Below are 17,423 nucleotides of genomic sequence, written 5' to 3'. Positions count from 1 at the left end.
GATTTTCTAGCTTGTCGATGGTGTTAAATTTTGAAACATTTCTTTACATTTTTTGTTGTTGTTGCGATATTAAAAACGCTTTAAAGAAAGCTTTTTCGATGATGCTAGATGTCGGGAGAATTTTATTTTCTTAAATGTGATGTAGAAAGTAAATGTTTTTCTTTCACTTGATATTTATTACTATTAGTAATACTTCACGTTTAATACTTTGGACGGCGATAGAAACCCATTACCAGCCAAAAATTTGGAATTACAACCGTGTTCCGTAGAAGCCAAGAATTAAGAACATTATGAACGTTATGTAAAAAAAACTTCTGCACAGAAATCTATCGAAATTAAACGAGAATTAGTGTCGATATCATGATCAATTTCGAATTAATAACGATTAATAAAAATTAGCAGAAAATTCACTATAAATGTAATTGATCGTGACAAATGATCCCAAATTTTTGGTCGATGTTATTAGCTAATACATGTAATATGATATATAATACTCACAAATAAGGCGTGAAATCAAATTCTCTCAATTTCTCGCACATACTTATACGTTTCCCTGAGTTTCGATTAAAAATTGATTACAAAAGTAAAAATTCGTGGTACCCTGTACTCAAGAGAAAAACATACTATGATCTTATATACATACTATCTAACCCTTTGTCAAACTAGACTCGACATTCAGTTTCATTCGATTCTTTTCAATTGTAACATATAAAACGATTCAGCATAGAAATATATTAACATAAATACATTATTCGTTATAAGAATACGATCTGTCTTTGAGAATAGCTTGTTAAATAAGAACTAAACGTCGAATACTGCTTAGACTCTAAAAGATTAAGACCTCTGCTTGCGAATTTACACATAATTCACACGTTTTATGTAACACATATTTTATATATTATATATATATAACACGTATTTTTGGCACATATTACGTATAATGCACGTTGACACGAATAAGCATTACGAGTTTTAATAGTCGCTATCGAGAGCTTGGAGGAACGGTTGAATCGAACCTTCATCCTCGCAGTCGGGGATGAGCTTTCCTTTGTATTTGACGCAAGAATCGGCGCACTTCTGTCCAAGGAAGTACGGGCCGAACATTTTCTTGCACTGGGCGCAATTTCTGATGCACACTCCTAAGAAATCAATTCGGAGCACAGCGATTAAAACGGTTAATTTTCAAACATAGAGCTCGAAAGAAATTAATTCAAAATTTGGTCAACTTTCAAACGTGGAATTGGCGCGTGTCATTGCGCAAAATTCATTATTATTTTTTAACTAAACTCACCTATGGCTCGGTCGAAGGGAACACTCCCTGCAACGAGCATGGAGGCTATAGCGTAGGACACGAAGAGCACCAGCAAAATGCGAGTTGAAGCGTTCATGACTGAAACAAATATCAGATTCAAATGTGTTAATTCATCCTGAGCAACGATTATATTAACCATTTTGAGACAGATTTTTCCTTTATCGAGGAGTACAGCGATATAACGATATAGTATATTTAATTTTGAAAAAATGTTACTCGTGATTTTGAAAATCTACGACAGATATCAAGTATCAAAAACTCTACGAACTTCTCAGATAAGTATTAGATAAATATTTTAAGTTATTTCCGCCGATCATCGTGTCTTCGATCGAACGAGCCTGCACCAAGAAATTGTAATCTTTAAAATGGGATATGTAATTGCACTCATAATAGTATCTCATATTGCAATAGATGTAATTATTATCAGTGTTAGAAATATCATAACAAGGGAATAATTTTCTTACAAATTACCCATTAGTCCCGTAACTTTATCTAAACGACTAAATCGAATTGGAGAATTCTCAGTCTCCAAAGAGATACTATTTATCCACAAAACTAGCCAATTCCCCCTTTCTACCTCGAAGAACGTAACAACTTTCACTCAGACGCGAGACACCACTATGCCATTGTTAATTGCGTCTGACAATGTTCAACAGAAAAGAAGACAAAGAAACCAACAGGATCTGCGATAGAAACGATAGCGACTCTCGATATCGCGTGCAGTTCATCAGCTTTTACTCTTACACGGCACAGCGAACCAAAACGAGAAAAAAAGAAAAAAAGAAGAAAAGAAAAAAAGAAACACCTACATCCAATAGAAGATGAGTCCTAGTGAAGGTAGATCTAACAGGATACAATTATAAAGCATAGAGTCTCGATAATTCTAGCCTCTGACAGGATGCACAATTCAAAGCCGCTTGAATAATGATCGATTATAATGGTCATGTACACTTTCCTCGATTAATTATCCGTTTCGTTCGATCAGTCGATAAAAAAGGATAAAGAAACGTGCTAACATAAAAGAGACGGGGAATGACATTCATGAACTTTCAGGGATAAACGCGCCAAGTTGTCGAAGTCGTCGAGGCAACTCGAGCTTAAACGATTAAAGTCAACCCGATAAAAACAGACGTTGCAACCAAGCGTTGCTGGTAGTAAAAAATAAAAAAGAAACAGAAGAACGAATCACACGCGTATCTCGTTAATATGTCCGAATTATTCTTTCTGTTTCGCGAACGCAGATACTTATCGCCCGCGGGCGGTCTTCGTGTCTCTTCGATATAAATTGTTCGAGCGTATCCGCTACGTCGGTGGCCACTTCTTTTTGTATTCTTTCTTTTTTCCTCTCCTTTTCTCTCTTTCTTTTTTCACCCGTTTTTTCTCCGTTTCGTATATATATCGTCATTTACAACCGGAATCTACCGCGATACTTCCGCGTTCTCCTTAACGGCCACATTGTGAACACATAAAGATAATAAATATGGATGGAAGGTGTGTTTTATCTCTTCGTCTCGCAATCGTCTCCTCTCTCTCTCTCTTTTCCCCCCGTCTCTCTCCAGGAAGCACTTGAAAGATTCAAGACCAAGGATCGATCGATCGTTGTGCCGCGGTTAACGCACGATCGATCGTGGAAACGGCGATCGCTCGCGGATCAATGGACCAGGATGTGCTTCGAGTTCGGTGAACATGAACAATACCGGGAATCGAGATCGAGGGCTAAATTTGACTTCGATGGTTCAATGGAAAGTTAGGTTGTAAAGGATATTGTAGGTCATATGACTGGTACGAAATGCGTTTTCACTCTATCGGATCGTATTTACCTGGTTGCTGGCGCTTGGATCGAGCCGAGGCTGCTGGAATTGATAAAACCAGACGAATGACACTGAGCACTGTACGATGACGGCCTTATATATCCGTTGAGGCCAGATTCATCCCTCGGACGAGGGAAACCCCGCTGCCTATCTTACCTTAATTCGATTTCTTCGATTTCCTGCACTCTCGGAATCGTCCGACCACGGAAATTTCGATCGATCGTTAGCCAGATTGCTTAAAGAGGAACTCTCGCTGTTTCCGGATTCTCTCGCGAACCCAGACTCGTAGATCAACTATCGTGAGTAATCACTTCGAAGTGTTTAAATCTAAATTCCGAATCCTGCATCTGAATTTTGAAAAATAATTCGATCATCGTAGACGATTTTCAAACTTACAACACACGATTCAACAATTACTTTATTCATGTTCTTACTTTAATTTATTTTGAAACATTGGAAACATTTAACAGATATAACAACAATGTTTTAAAGTGTTTGATATAAGATTCATAGACTAGCTTTCAAGATCGGTCTACCGTAACATCTTCATCCGTGTTGCACGTCAAAATGTCAGAAGACGCGAGACGTCTCGCCAAGATTTCAATCGCTATCCCGCTATTTCCTCCTTTCTTGCGCCTCCATGTCGACTCTCGACCGCGGAGATTTATATTCTAAGGACCAGAAGTTTTTGTAAGCGTCCCCGTCTTCGATCCTTCCATCGATGTCCTCGTCCAGTCGCGAAACCTGGCTTTTCTTGCTCAAGATCGTCGACAATGCGTCGTGCGTGTCTTCTTGATACTTGTTATTCTTCCTTCTACGATCTACGACGTTTCTATTGTTCTCCTCGTTCTTTAAATATCCAGACGGAAATACTTTTTCGTTTTCAAATTTTGTTAAAGGATATATCTTGTTCTGTTTGAAAATTATTAGGGAATCTTCGTTACTGTTCTCTTCTACGGAATCTTCACCTTTCACATTATCATTCTTCGCCTTTTCCTTCGCTTCGCTTTCGTTATCTTGATGTTCTTCTTTCTCAAATTTAGACGAGAAATCCTCCTTGTCCTTCTTGAAAATTTTCAAAAAATCATCGTCGCTATTCTCTTCATTAAACTCTTCACTTTCCTGATTATCACTTTCCGTTCCTTTCTTCCCTTTATTCCCTTCGTTTTGGTTTCCTTCGTCGATTTTTGCGAACATATCAGCGAAGTCACTGGATTTATACGATCTTGGTAAATCATCGAAAGTGTCTCGAACCTCCTTTGAATTCCCTCGGCCATTCGCTCGTTCCCTGAACGTATTATCACTTTCGGATTCGTTAAAGTCGGTTGAAACTCGTTTCCCGTTCTGTCCGTACTTGGTCCGCGTCTCCTTTTCGAGCAGATTCAACTTTTTCATTATCGGATCGTCCTTAAGAAATTCGTCTAGATCGAATGGCTTCCTGTATTCGTTTATGTCGAAAATTATGGGCCCCGATTTACTTTCAGAATCCCCTTGCCCTGTTTCCTCAGAATCTTCCTGTGGCTCGCCATTCCTTTCCCTCGCATTTTCTTTCCATTCCAGTTTCTTAAGGTTGGCGTTGTTTAAATCATCCTTTGAATCTTTAAATAGATTCTTTTTATCGTTCTCCTCAAGTTCGTCGTTCTTTGAAAGTTCAGAGGACTCTTTGGAGCCTATCAATGTTTTTGGTGTCGTATTATCCTTGATATCTGAATTCTGTCTAAGCCCTAAATCCTCCAACGATTTATTTCCGTTATTTGTATCTTGTTTATCGGTTTTCGAAGACTTGTCCGAGTTCGTAAAATTTGAATTGCTTTCCTTGCTTTTATCCGTATCGGGTTCGTCAGTGTCGGAAAATTTGTCCAAATTCGTCAAATCTGACTCCTTTTCTTTACTTAAATTTTCCCTTGAATTTTTTCTAGATTTGTCTTTTACACTTCCCTCGGACGAATCGTTCGGTGATTTAGCAGATTCTTTAAGATCAGCGAATACTTCTGGATCGACAAAGTCAGTTCTCGTTTCGTTCTCTTTACGATCTCTCTCGTCTAAACTTTCCTCTCTGATATCAGAATAATCCGGCACCTCGACGTACGGAATTTTGTTTGGATTATACTCAGCAATAGCAGAAGATGTTACATTTTCGACACTTTTCTGGTGATCCCGTATGTCGATGTAACTATTGTCCTTTCTCTGCTGTCTAACCGAGCTCTGTAATTTATTCGTATCCTGAAACGTTTCGTTTAACACATTTCTATCAGTTTTTAAACCTTTGGCCTCTTGTGTCTCTGCAAAATCTACTTTATCGTTGCTACGATTTCTTACGTTCTTTTTTGTACTATTGTCTGAATCGTTCGATTCGAAATTTTCAGTATCGTCGCAACTAGGAAAAATTGGGACGTAACTATGTTTGCTTGGTTCTTTCGATGGGTATTCGATAGTAGTCTCTGGTTGCGATGACTCGAACGTGTCAAGTAGTTTATTCATCGTACTTCCGAGATTTTGATTTATATTTCTCGTTTGGACCGTGTGGTCAAGTTGATTTTGTTGCTCCTCGTAACTTAGGCCTGGATGACGATAGAATCTCTTCGAAGAGGGAACTTGTTCTCTGAAGCCTACGTAATTGGATTTTTTGTCCAAGGAACGCTTAACACGTTCGATCGTGTCCCATTCTCGATGATTATTTAACGTCTCAAATATTTCAACTTTATTTTTACTCGTGGTTTTATTAAATTTTATACTTCGACCAACTTTGTCTTCGACAAGAAGATTTGAATTTGAATCAGATTTGAGTTCCGTGGTGTTTAAAATGTTAATAGAAGCGTTATTCGCGGGCTTAGTAAATGTATCGATAGTATTATGTTTATTTATTTTGCCATCGCGTAATGGTGATGTTATGGAACTGATTCTCTTTGAAGAATTTTTATTCATCTTCTTCGATGATCCCGTTGCGTTTTCTATTTTTGTTATTGGTTTCCATGCGGTGAAAAGCGACTCGATTCTTCCTGAAGCCGAACCAGTTTCTGCTGTCTGAAAATTTCGAATCTCTGTTATCCTACCTCTGCTCATTGTCTTTGCAAATGACGTGATCGAATGACGAGATCGATGCAGATACTAATGTACATGTGCAAGAAGGATCTAACATTTGATTGTCCGGAAAGTTCATGGTGAAATTTTGAACAAATTTAGAGACAATGTATTTTTCAAAAATTTCTTCACTATGGTATTGAGCATTCTACTTTCATCATTTTTCTCCTCTTGTCTCCTTGTTTAATGTTGTCTCGTTGAAAGACTCTTTCTCACGAGCGATCTCGAATTTTTCTCATTAATTTTTATCTCTATCTGGTTTCTATTTACATCTTAATGTTAATGTTAATTATCTAACATCCAATTTGGATTTGTATTTGTTCCAATTTATTGTTTCATCCTAGGAGTTTGTGATGAACAATTGCCTTCTCCATCTTATCATTTAAGCTATTCAATAAATTAAAAAGTAGATAAAAATGATGATATGAATATTTTTTAAAGAATTTTTTTTGTAGTTAGTTAATTGTTCCATTTTCTTTTTTTTTTTTTTTAATTGTAGACTGATCATGTATTCAAATTTGTGATGAACAATTGTCTTCTCCATCTTATCATTTAAGCTATTCAATACATTAAAAAGTAGATAAAAATAATGATATGAATATTTTTTAAAGAATGTTTTTTGTAGTTAGGCAATTGTTCCATTTTCTTTTTTTTTAAATTGTAGACTGATCATGTATTCAAATTTGTGATGAACTCCATCTTATCATTTAAGCTATTCAATAAATTAAAAAGTAGATAAAAATGATGATATGAATATTTTTTAAAGAATTTTTTTTGTAGTTAGTTAATTGTTCCATTTTCTTTTTTTTTTTTTTTAATTGTAGACTGATCATGTATTCAAATTTGTGATGAACAATTGTCTTCTCCATCTTATCATTTAAGCTATTCAATACATTAAAAAGTAGATAAAAATAATGATATGAATATTTTTTAAAGAATGTTTTTTGTAGTTAGGCAATTGTTCCATTTTCTTTTTTTTTAAATTGTAGACTGATCATGTATTCAAATTTGTGATGAACTCCATCTTATCATTTAAGCTATTCAATAAATTAAAAAGTAGATAAAAATGATGATATGAATATTTTTTAAAGAATTTTTTTTGTAGTTAGTTAATTGTTCCATTTTCTTTTTTTTTTTTTTTAATTGTAGACTGATCATGTATTCAAATTTGTGATGAACAATTGTCTTCTCCATCTTATTATTTAAGCTATTCAATACATTAAAAAGTAGATAAAAATGATGATATGAATATTTTTTAAAGAATGTTTTTTATAGTTAGTCAATTGTTCCATTTTCTTCTTTTTTTTAAATTGTAGATTGATCATGTATTCAAGTAACAAAGTTGATAAATTTACGAAAAATACCGTCGATTTAGTTTAGTTCAGATGCTGAAATATACAGAGATATATAACGACCGTGAAAAACGCCACGAACTTTCCAAATAATCTAATGCTAGACAGATGTTTCAAGTACGAATGCTCGTAGGTCATTTCACATTGTGCTTTCGATCGGACGAGTCGGTGCACAAGAAACGTAGGTGCTGCTTTTAACTACCTTGTAAATCATTCTCCCTCGACATCGGTAGTAAATTTTACGTGCTCGCCGTGTAACTCGCTGTGGTGAAATATTTACCGTGCTACTGCATAGAACAACGCGAAAACTCCAAATGCCACTAACGATTTTCCAAGTTACCCAACATTCGATTCGTCCAACGACAAATCAAATATCGTAATGATAATATAAATAAGAGATAGAAAAAGAAAGAGAAAGGAAAATTCACAAAATCGATGAAGGTTCCATAAATGGCACTCTCGTTAATGTGACTTTATTCGTTCACGATACTTAAACTGTACAAAATTCAATTACAAACTAAAAGATTACGAGTGTACAGTGGCTCAGAAATCGCCGTTCCCTTTTTTCTCTATCTTCGCTTTAAACAATCGTATAGTCTTGCGTAATTTGAAATTTATTCCATGAGCCATCGTGCACGCGTGTATATACATTGTATATAATAATACAATAACACTTGAAGCAAACACTGAGATAAATGCTAGATTCACGCTCCACATTTCGCCTTTTCTCTTATTTGTATACTAAAATTAAACGAAGACAGGGTAGAAGAGGATGGGGAAAAAGTGGTACGTCTATAACGACGATAGAAAAAAGAACGTACTGGTTCGATAAATTGTATACGCGATCGTATAAGAAGGAAGCCACACGGATATAAAATATGTATAGTATCGTATAAATTACTACGTGTTTCAGCGCTAGTGTATTAGTTGTTAACCCTCTCTCCAAGGTGATCGTTGAATCCTATAAAAGGGTAGTTATTTATGGCTCGAAGTTTCATCGGCTTAAGTAGGTTGTTTGGCTGATATTAGCTCTGAAGGATCCAAACGCAGTATTCTTAATGCGAAGATGTTCATGGAGTTAAAATTATGTTCGCAGACTTTGATAATGTGTGTTGAATCGTGTTGCTTATGCTAGCTACGTGCTTGGTACGATACTTGCTGCGTTAGAATTATCGTCAACTCTGTCAATATTTTTATGGAACATAAATATAAATGGGCAGTGTCTTAAAGTGCTCGAATGTGCGTGACAGTACGAGGGTGAACGAAACAATTTATTTCTCTTCTCTTCGTACAACGTTGATAACACGACAATGCGTATTATGTACTCTATATAATCTAAACAAAAATACTTATAATAAAAGAAACTTCTTCTGCTATTATAAAATCATGTAAATTGATCACAAGCATTTTTCTCGACATCGAACATATATAAGTGGAAAATGAGTGACATAAATATACTCTCTGTTCGAGAAAATTAAATATAATCTCTGTGCGATTGTGATTCACCCTCGGTGCTCCATACTTAGTCGTTGGTGCGCGATTATTTTCTGAATCCCAGATACGAAGCAATGCCGTTAATGCTCTCAAAGAAGAGTCGCAAAACCTGTTGTCTGTCGTATTGGTTCCGCACCTTTTCCGGTCTCGTTGGCTCTCTTGGTACATCAAGCAAGTGCTCCTCCACCAATCGCTATAGTACAATAGGTTTACATTTGTAGGTGCTCGTGCATCGTATAATCCTTCGTAGAATATTGTGGGAAACCTGTCAAGATCCTCTCCGCGTTTACAAACTCAAAACTCGTGTTTCCATGTCGCGATTCCGTTAGAAACGTTATTTATAAAAATTACAAATAGGAACGAAGTCTTTATGATTTTTTTCACTCCTTTAGTATTTTTGTTTCTTTTATACGAGAAAATAAAAATCTCCAATTTTATCAAAATATCGAAGACAGATGGATGGTTATGATATTTCACGTTTTTTTCTTTCTTCTTCTTTTGTATAAAGGAATAAAACCAAATCTCCAATTTTGTTAGAAATTCTATTAAAAATTGGAGACAAAAATGCTTTATGATTATGATTGCTTTATGATCTTTTTCGTATTTTTTTCTTTCTTCTTTTTTCTTTATTTCAGGGGAAAAATTGTATTTATCGTGATAGAGAGAAAGACTAGAGAATGGACACTAGTAAAAATGTGCTACCCGTGTTGGTGCTATTTCATGGAGGGAATGCGCTTTTGTTACGTGCTATTATGTACATTGTGTAGGAGTTATTACTGGACTGCGGATTTTTATGCGTTTGTGAGAAGTTGAAGGGTGGAGAAATCCGCACTTATTACGTACGAAGAATAAATTAAGGATTCGATGTAAGGATAGCTAAGTAAGAAAGGGAAATAGAAACATTGATGGTACTAAAAGTCGTTCTAGAGAGATCTGGGAGATGTGTGACGATAGTAGAGCTACAATTTTCCACTCATGATACAGACACGATTCATCGTAGATACTTGATCCGAATAATTTCATCAAAAGACTTAAAACCCCTCAATTCTCATAGCTTGAATTTTTGTTCATTTTCATCTTTAATAGTGCAAAACGATAAGACTGAACATTTCGTGGATTCCATTAAACGATTACTTCGGTTATGTAATACGTAAAAAATTTGGAATATCCGAAACGTAAGATACGTACGTAACGAGAATTGGAGGGTGAAAAAATTGTAATCACGATTTTGACAACCGTATATCAAGTAACGTGTTCTGATATTCTGACGTTTGAAATTGTTCCAAATCAATGGAAAAATAAAATTCGTAGAAAATGGTTGCCCACCGCGAAAATAAAATTGGAGTATTCGACAGGTATTGAGAAATAAAACGCGCGATGGCCTACCACCGTGATATTCTCGTAATATGAAGACGAGTTCGCGTATATTTACTTCTCTATTAGGTAACTAACGACAAACGAAGTGAAGTTGAATGAAAGGGAGTCGTCCGTTTCGCAACCTTTGTTAATCCATATGAATCGTGCAATCATTTGCAACTGGTTTCGACTGTGACACAACGCGACACAGGCACAGCTAAATTCTCTCTATTGTATCAGTTTCTAACGTACTTGGAGAGTAATTATTAAAAGCAGTCGGCGTGGAAGTTGTTCCTACGTGAACGCGCCCCTGTCGCGTACCGCCATTACGCAACGAATTCGTATTATTTGCAACTTCGATCACTTGAATCTCCTTCCCTCGTTCGACTCGATTGTAATACGCAAGCAATATGCGAAAATTCGATGATCGTGTCGCACTACGCTTTTTCGTAAATCTGTTATTATAAAGGCACGTTACAAAATTGTAATTGGATCGTAACGTATGTACAGATATAGCGATGAACAAAAGTATTAGCACAGACAAGCGTATCTCATAAAATTCTAGGTGAATTTCTAAAATACACAATTCTTTATTCAAATGTTTTTGTAAGGCATAACAGGCGAGAATTGGCAGCGTTTGCGACATCGATTTCGTTTCTTGAAACAGTTACGTGGAATCTTTACTTCGAATAACCGCTACAAGCAACCAAAACTTCTGTTTCAACGTTGCAAAATTCCACTTCTGCCCGTGTATACGTTCCAGAACATTTACAGAATCGACTAAATCGACGATCGAAATTTTACATTCCGGTAAAAGTAGTTCGTCTGTCCTTACATACTTCTACAGTTGTTTAACGACAACCAATTACGACAAATTTGAATTTCAGCCCCGATGGTCGCATCTCACAAAAAGATTGAACAAGGAATCAGCGATAAATTTTACAGATTCGCACAAGATTTTACAAGAAACTCCGGTCTATAGCGATATTTTCCTCCATCATTGTATATAGATAGAAAGTCATCGACTTCTAAATCGTTAAACGTCATGGAATTCCTTAAAATTAATTATATTATCTTTACACATCCGTTTACGTATAAAACATGTATAAAAAGAAAACAAAGAAACTACAACGGAAAAAATCATAATTTATATTGAATATAAATTATAATTCTAGCCTGGCAATAAATTAAGTGTCTTTATCGAGTATACTAATTAATTAAGGTCGCTAGAGGAGGGAGGGGGGCGGGTTCTATTCGGATGCTAGAACTGTTCGTCTACCTCTGTGATCCCTAAGCTGATTCGAAATGCAACATGCAGACTAGCATGTCGATAGTTTCGCTATTCTACAGTACCGTAATCGTGTGTCTCAGGGTGAAAGGGGTTGGCTAAGTGTCGTGCTTCTTGGCTCGTGACTTGTTCACTACATGGTGGTGGTCTTTCGTCTAGGCGGTAGGTTCTCTAAATTTTACTTCTAAAAAACAGCCTTTTTACTTTCCGTATGCTTGATAGTTGTCCGCTAGATTACTCACGTATTGCGCTTGATTCGCGGTCGGGAATTCCGCCCATTTGCTCAGGTCCATGCTTGGTAGCACGCCGCTTCGACATGGTACTCGTGGGTTTCTGCAAGGTGACATACGAGTTGCGTTATTTCAGATGACAGGTTCGATGATTTCGTTGCGAACGAAACGGACGAACGACGGACGTTAATAGGAAAAAAATAATGTGCGATAATCTTGCAATAGTCTGTATACATTTTTGTGAAGAACGCTTAAAATTTTCTGCCGAGGTTGTGTTCTAAAAATGTGAAGTTCGGCTTATCATAAATTCATTGGTTTAATTATTTGGATATTATGTTCGGTTTGATGCAACTTATTGGTCTATTTTCAGATAAATTAATTTTAGTAGCAAACTGTTATACGAACTGAAGAGACAAATCGATCGACTCGATTTCATAAAACTTTGACTGAAATTTGACTGAATTCGGAAATTATTTTTGCTTCTGACTGGTTCGTATAAAATATTAAAATGTCTAATAGTAGTCGTGGAAATCAAACGTTATTAGGAACAGAATAATCGCGTCAACGATAAATATAATATATAATAGATAGAACACAGCGTATAATAAATAACAGTAACAAATGTTATAGAAACAAGTAATATCGTGAAAGAACGAAGAAGAAGAAGAAGAAGAAGAATATTTCAGTGAAAGAACGTGTCCCTAAAACCATCGTTGGAGGATGCATTACGAGACAAATAGGTGTTGATTTGATCACGCAATGAAATTAAACGTTACTTTCATTCTCTACCTTGCTCGTGCAGTTCGATCAATTTTAACGATGTAATTCACTAATAGTACAATTCGAATCGACCTACGATCTTCAAAACGACATTCAATCTCCTCCGAGCCGGTAATCGATTCTTCGCAACACATTTTACTAGCCACAAATGTCTGTAACCTCTTCGAATTCAACCCACGGCGTCTTACTTACATTTCATGATCGGGCAACACCATGGGATATAGCTGTATGGTGTCGATCAGGTCCGTATTGTCGCAGATCACTCTAGCGAGCTGCACTTTGCGAATTTCGTTTAGTTGATCTAGAAAAGAAAACATACTTCAGAATTGATAGCAGAAAACGTTCAAGCAAGAATTATTTCGTTTAATTTATTGGATATAATTAATAGGAAGCGTTGTACTGTATACACAGAATAAGTCACAATTTTTTATTATTATTTTTTTTTGCAGCCGAGTAATTTTAACATTCGGTTCTTTATGAAATTCTAAAATTCTATTTCTAAATTATGAAATTCCGAATTCGATTCTAAAATAGCGAGATTCTATTAGATCGAGCAAAATAAGTTCGTTTCTTGCGTTTTCTTAAGATAGCACGTGACAACGTCGAGTGTTCTTATTTTTACGCTTATAATGCGATCAGCAGAGTCGCTTATGTTGTTGTTTATTCCATTTCTTCGCGAATACGTATTTCTCACCAAAAAATTCAAACATCTGTATCTTTACCTTCGTTAAATAATTGTTACGCGATTCTTCGAAACGTACAGGCTGGTGAAAGGCGAACGAGCTTATTACTTAATCCGCTAAAATTGCAAAATTTTGAAATTCTAAGATTGCAAACTTGCAAGGAAGCAGTTCGTAGTCTACGAATCGTAACTTGTCAGTTCTCTAATATCGTTAATTGACGAATTTCGCTATGCAAGAATACCATGGTTAGCGATCTTTCTCGTTCCATGCCGTACCCATAAATTCCAATTTATTCGAGTTTCTCGATTGAAAAGGTTTCTTACCGAGAGTGAAGGACGATGGCTGATTCGGCAACTCGTACCAAAATCGGTCACCACGACGGGAATAGCTGAATTGCGTGGCGATTATACAGGCGAAGGTTGGACCGAGCATGCTACCCGGAAGTGGCCTCTCGGACACACCACCGGACCACAGATCCACGTCAGCTGGGCGACTAAACATCGAATTAAAATACGCACCGTTATTTCCGGGGATTTTATATTCATTCCCTAGAAACGATGATTATAACGTGTTTTAGAATGTTTAACGCGAGGCAAATTAGCATCGATTTGAATTATTACGTAATGGATTATCGATGATTCAATGAATAATCTGTTTTGACATCATAAGCCGTCCGTGTTCTTTGCGATTGATTTAGGATTCGAATGTCTGGAATATGTTTCGAATTTTGGCTGAATCGTGTATAAATAGAGATTGAGGACGGGTATACGGATAATACTCACTCGAAGATCGAGCTGTAGCGTTTGATGGTCTCGTTTGGCATGGAACCGTGTAGTTCGTCGAAGGTGTCTGCCCATGGAAGTCCGCAGAATTTTCTGAGAAGTAGAATAAGAATAGGTAGTTTTTTAGTTTGAGAGATTTATTAAAATTTATAGAAATATATTTATACAATTTCCACGAATTATCTTTGTCTTTCTAAATATATTGGTTTGGCAACTAAGTGATTGCGGATTCTGGCATTGCCATCTAATGACAAAATCCGCAATCACTTAGTTGCCAACCGAATATTTTATAAGTTCGTGTAAACTAAGTATCTAAGGTGAGCTTCTGCGAACCGTATGTTTTTATAAAGTTCCTGTAAATTTGTATAAACTGAATATCTCTAGCGAAATGTGCCAACCTGAATTCCATGTAACTTGGAATACCAAATTCACGACCTCGTTGCATGTTAAACGAGACCAAATCCAGTCCAAATTTAGCTCCAACTTTTTTGAATAAGTGATTCGTCACCTAGAATTTATATGAATAAGTATTTCTCTGACTTCTTTTCACTTTGTATGTATATAAAAGAATATTTCATACTTCTTGCGTGATAGAGTCGTCCATAGCTTGAGCAACTTGGTTCATCAATCCCATGACGTACTCGTCGAAAACTCCAGCCCGATACAGGTCAAACGGTCTTCTAATTAAGTCTGACAGTCTCTTCGATGCTTTAAAGAAACAATTATCGTCAGAATTTAATTATCTGAGGATTCGAGGTTTACTCCTTGGTCTTGAAATTTTGCATTCTAACTCACCGATGAATTTATGAGCTTTGCTCCATCTTTCCACTGCCGTTGGCAATAACGAGTGGCCGAATCTGAAGGCTGCAGCAGCGAAAGCATCGATCACTGCTGGGTTCACGCTTTCGTCGTAACCGTCCCAGTATACCTATAAGAAATGAAACGTACATACGATTATGAAATTTTACGATATTTCATTTTTCGTGGATGGAAAAAACCGAAATCGCTGATCACAGGAATCAACTTTGAACGAATAGAAATCTAAAAGTATTGTTTCAATATTCTAAATTAAAAAAGATTTACAAACTATGTCTGTGAATGTTTATGGATTTATGGAAAATTTAAATGCGTTTAAATTTAAATGGAATGCGTTTGATATGCAAAAATATAGAAAATATCCAAAATAAATTTAAAAGTATAAAATATTTAAAGTGAAGTCCAAAGTTCAAAATATTTATGGCGAAGTTCAAACGCTCTTTGGAATATATAGATTTTATCTCTTTAATGGTATTCAGAAAAATATCAGTTTGTGTAAATCGGAATTCAGGCAACCGTATCATCTCTTACATTTTTCTCAAGAAGAAGGCCAAATTTCTCCATGACATCTTTACCAAGTAGAATGGGCAGAAATTCGTTGTAGGTGATATGTTGAATCAGAGCAATGACGATTCGTCTTGCCTCTTGGTACAGCGTCTCGTCGTCCCAATGAGGGTTAATTTGAATCAAGGTCTTCGCTATTCGATTGTGTTCTCGCGCCATCAAGGTGTGCATGCAGGTTAGCACAAGTTGCTCATTCACTCTTATCTCACCTGAAGGCAAAAGTTACGGTATGTTCAGCAAGAATGTTGCTCGTGACCGATGAAAAATAGATGATTTTTCCTGTAACAAAGTGGAACAACCGCATTCTACTGTTTATACATCAACTGGAAGAATTTCCTTTTCTCCCTTGATTTCTTCACTTCCCTGTTTAGGTTAATTATTGTGTTATTTGTTATTAGCTAATTTTATTATTATTAGCTTAGAAATACGAATTTTTTATATTTTCATATTATTAACATAGATTAGTTAATTCAAATATTCCTTTCAAGAAAGAAAGTTTCACGAGAACCATACAAAATTCGTGAAAATGTAAGAAAAGATTTCCAAGCAACGCGTTAGTATGTAACGTAAAATAATTTCTACTATCGTGATTTTCTAGAATAGAATCAATTTTCGTGCGATAAACGATAGAAATAAAAGAGGGAAATTTTCACCTATTAATTTGTCACCTACAAATTTGATAATTAAAAGTTAACAAATGCAAATCAATTCCAGCCTGGATCCATTAGAATTTGATTTTAGTCTTTGCAAATGTAAATATTATTTTTAACGGAAACAATACGACGTTCTAAAAAATGGAAATCCATAAATGAAACAAGTTTCATATTCAAGAGATCGAAAATTCAAGTGGCGAAATAACTCGTTTTCCCCAGTTATTAGCAACAGATTCACAATTTGAATTCAACATTCATCGTGACTGTTGTCGAATAGTTAGGAATCGCTAGAACTTAACGAAATGCACATGGTATTATAGATTATCGAATACACCAGGCTTTCATTTTGTTACGACAACTTTGCGAATGAAGTCGTCGACCTTGATTATGGACCACTCCCTTTCTCGGTTACACATCGCGTTACACGCCGATAATTGTTCGGTCGAGCAACCATCGCCGTTCTTTGACTCGACGAGGCAGAATGCGAGGCAGAATTTCCACGCGAATTTCGACACTATTCCGTATTATACATAATGCGATCCCTATTATCATTTTATCCGGCAGCGACACGTGACCTACTTCTTTTCGTAAATAACCATGGTCTCGAACAAATTCGACCACGCGAGACAATCCATTTTTCTCGCTGTTGCCCCGTCACGTGGTTACGCCGCTTTCGATCGAAAGCGAATATTACGCAAAACATCGTGGTTAATGTTGAGATTAAAATCCAGAGCTATCGGAACGTGAAACTCGTATTAAAGAAACTAGAACGTAAGGTAAATTACCGGCCAAAAATTTGAAATTATTACGCGTTTCGTAGAATGTAATAATTTGTAAGTTTAAACTTAGCTTGGAACAAAACTTGCATTGGAAAGAAATTGCAGCGACCAGCGTACTACCATCCAAAAGCTTGCGATTGTTGTGTGTTTTAGAGAACATAGGAATTTAAGTAGACGTTAGCTTAGAATTTTTTCGTCTTCTAATAATTTCTGGTGAACAGTCTGCAAGAGATTGTTGCTGATATCTGTTAGGTACACTACTCACTAACTTATTTAATGTTTCATCTGGAATATACGCCTACACGGATTTTGTTCTTTCAGATCAGAACTCAATCCTGGCCATGACGATAATACTATTCCGAAATCTTGAAACCACTTTTTCGTAGTGGCGGTTCTATGAATAGGACCATCGCTTTGCTGAAGAATGGCCTTCTCGCCTTCT

General features: G+C 36.1%; 3 protein-coding genes across 5 annotated transcripts in view; all 3 read right to left on the bottom strand.

The window, feature by feature from the left end:
- Positions 1-7: 7 nt before the first annotated feature.
- LOC117232338 (eclosion hormone) lies at positions 8-3,215 on the bottom strand. Its single transcript, XM_033491672.1, has 3 exons — positions 3,133-3,215; positions 1,292-1,390; positions 8-1,139 (listed from the first exon to the last, which is right to left on the bottom strand). Exons 2-3 carry the CDS (start codon positions 1,386-1,388, stop codon positions 973-975), a joined length of 264 nt encoding a protein of 87 aa, XP_033347563.1. The 5' UTR covers positions 1,389-1,390; positions 3,133-3,215; the 3' UTR covers positions 8-972.
- Positions 3,216-3,657: 442 nt separating this feature from the next.
- Positions 3,658-6,186, bottom strand: LOC117232347 (protein starmaker-like). The gene is made up of 3 exons (XM_033491680.1): positions 5,859-6,186; positions 4,935-5,732; positions 3,658-4,793 (listed from the first exon to the last, which is right to left on the bottom strand). The coding sequence occupies exons 1-3, from the start codon at positions 6,184-6,186 to the stop codon at positions 3,739-3,741; spliced, it is 2,181 nt and encodes a 726-aa protein (XP_033347571.1). The 3' UTR covers positions 3,658-3,738.
- Positions 6,187-8,003: 1,817 nt separating this feature from the next.
- The window catches only part of LOC117232336 (chorion peroxidase), a 33,922-nt gene continuing 24,502 nt past the window's right edge, over positions 8,004-17,423 (bottom strand). Inside the window, exons 9-17 of one of the 3 annotated variants that reach the window (XM_033491668.1) lie at positions 15,517-15,758; positions 14,965-15,097; positions 14,750-14,877; positions 14,568-14,677; positions 14,170-14,262; positions 13,711-13,880; positions 12,897-13,005; positions 11,937-12,027; positions 8,004-9,243 (exon numbers count right to left, since the gene is read on the bottom strand). In XM_033491668.1, the coding sequence (XP_033347559.1) occupies positions 9,097-9,243; positions 11,937-12,027; positions 12,897-13,005; positions 13,711-13,880; positions 14,170-14,262; positions 14,568-14,677; positions 14,750-14,877; positions 14,965-15,097; positions 15,517-15,758 (1,223 nt within the window). In that variant the 3' untranslated portion in view covers positions 8,004-9,096. Of the gene's footprint in view, positions 9,244-9,668; positions 12,028-12,896; positions 13,006-13,710; positions 13,881-14,169; positions 14,263-14,567; positions 14,678-14,749; positions 14,878-14,964; positions 15,098-15,516; positions 15,759-17,423 lie in introns of those variants that run through there. The other 2 variants (XR_004493106.1, XM_033491669.1) reach the window with 2 other exon arrangements.

The sequence above is a fragment of the Bombus vosnesenskii genome, unplaced genomic scaffold (genome assembly GCF_011952255.1).
Source record: "Bombus vosnesenskii isolate JDL3184/JDL3185 unplaced genomic scaffold, Bvos_JDL3184-5_v1.1 scf7180000013286, whole genome shotgun sequence".
Classification (NCBI taxonomy): Eukaryota; Metazoa; Arthropoda; class Insecta; order Hymenoptera; family Apidae; genus Bombus; species Bombus vosnesenskii.
The sequence above is the reverse complement of the archived record's forward strand: the minus strand, read 5'-3'. Positions and strand labels throughout refer to the sequence as shown.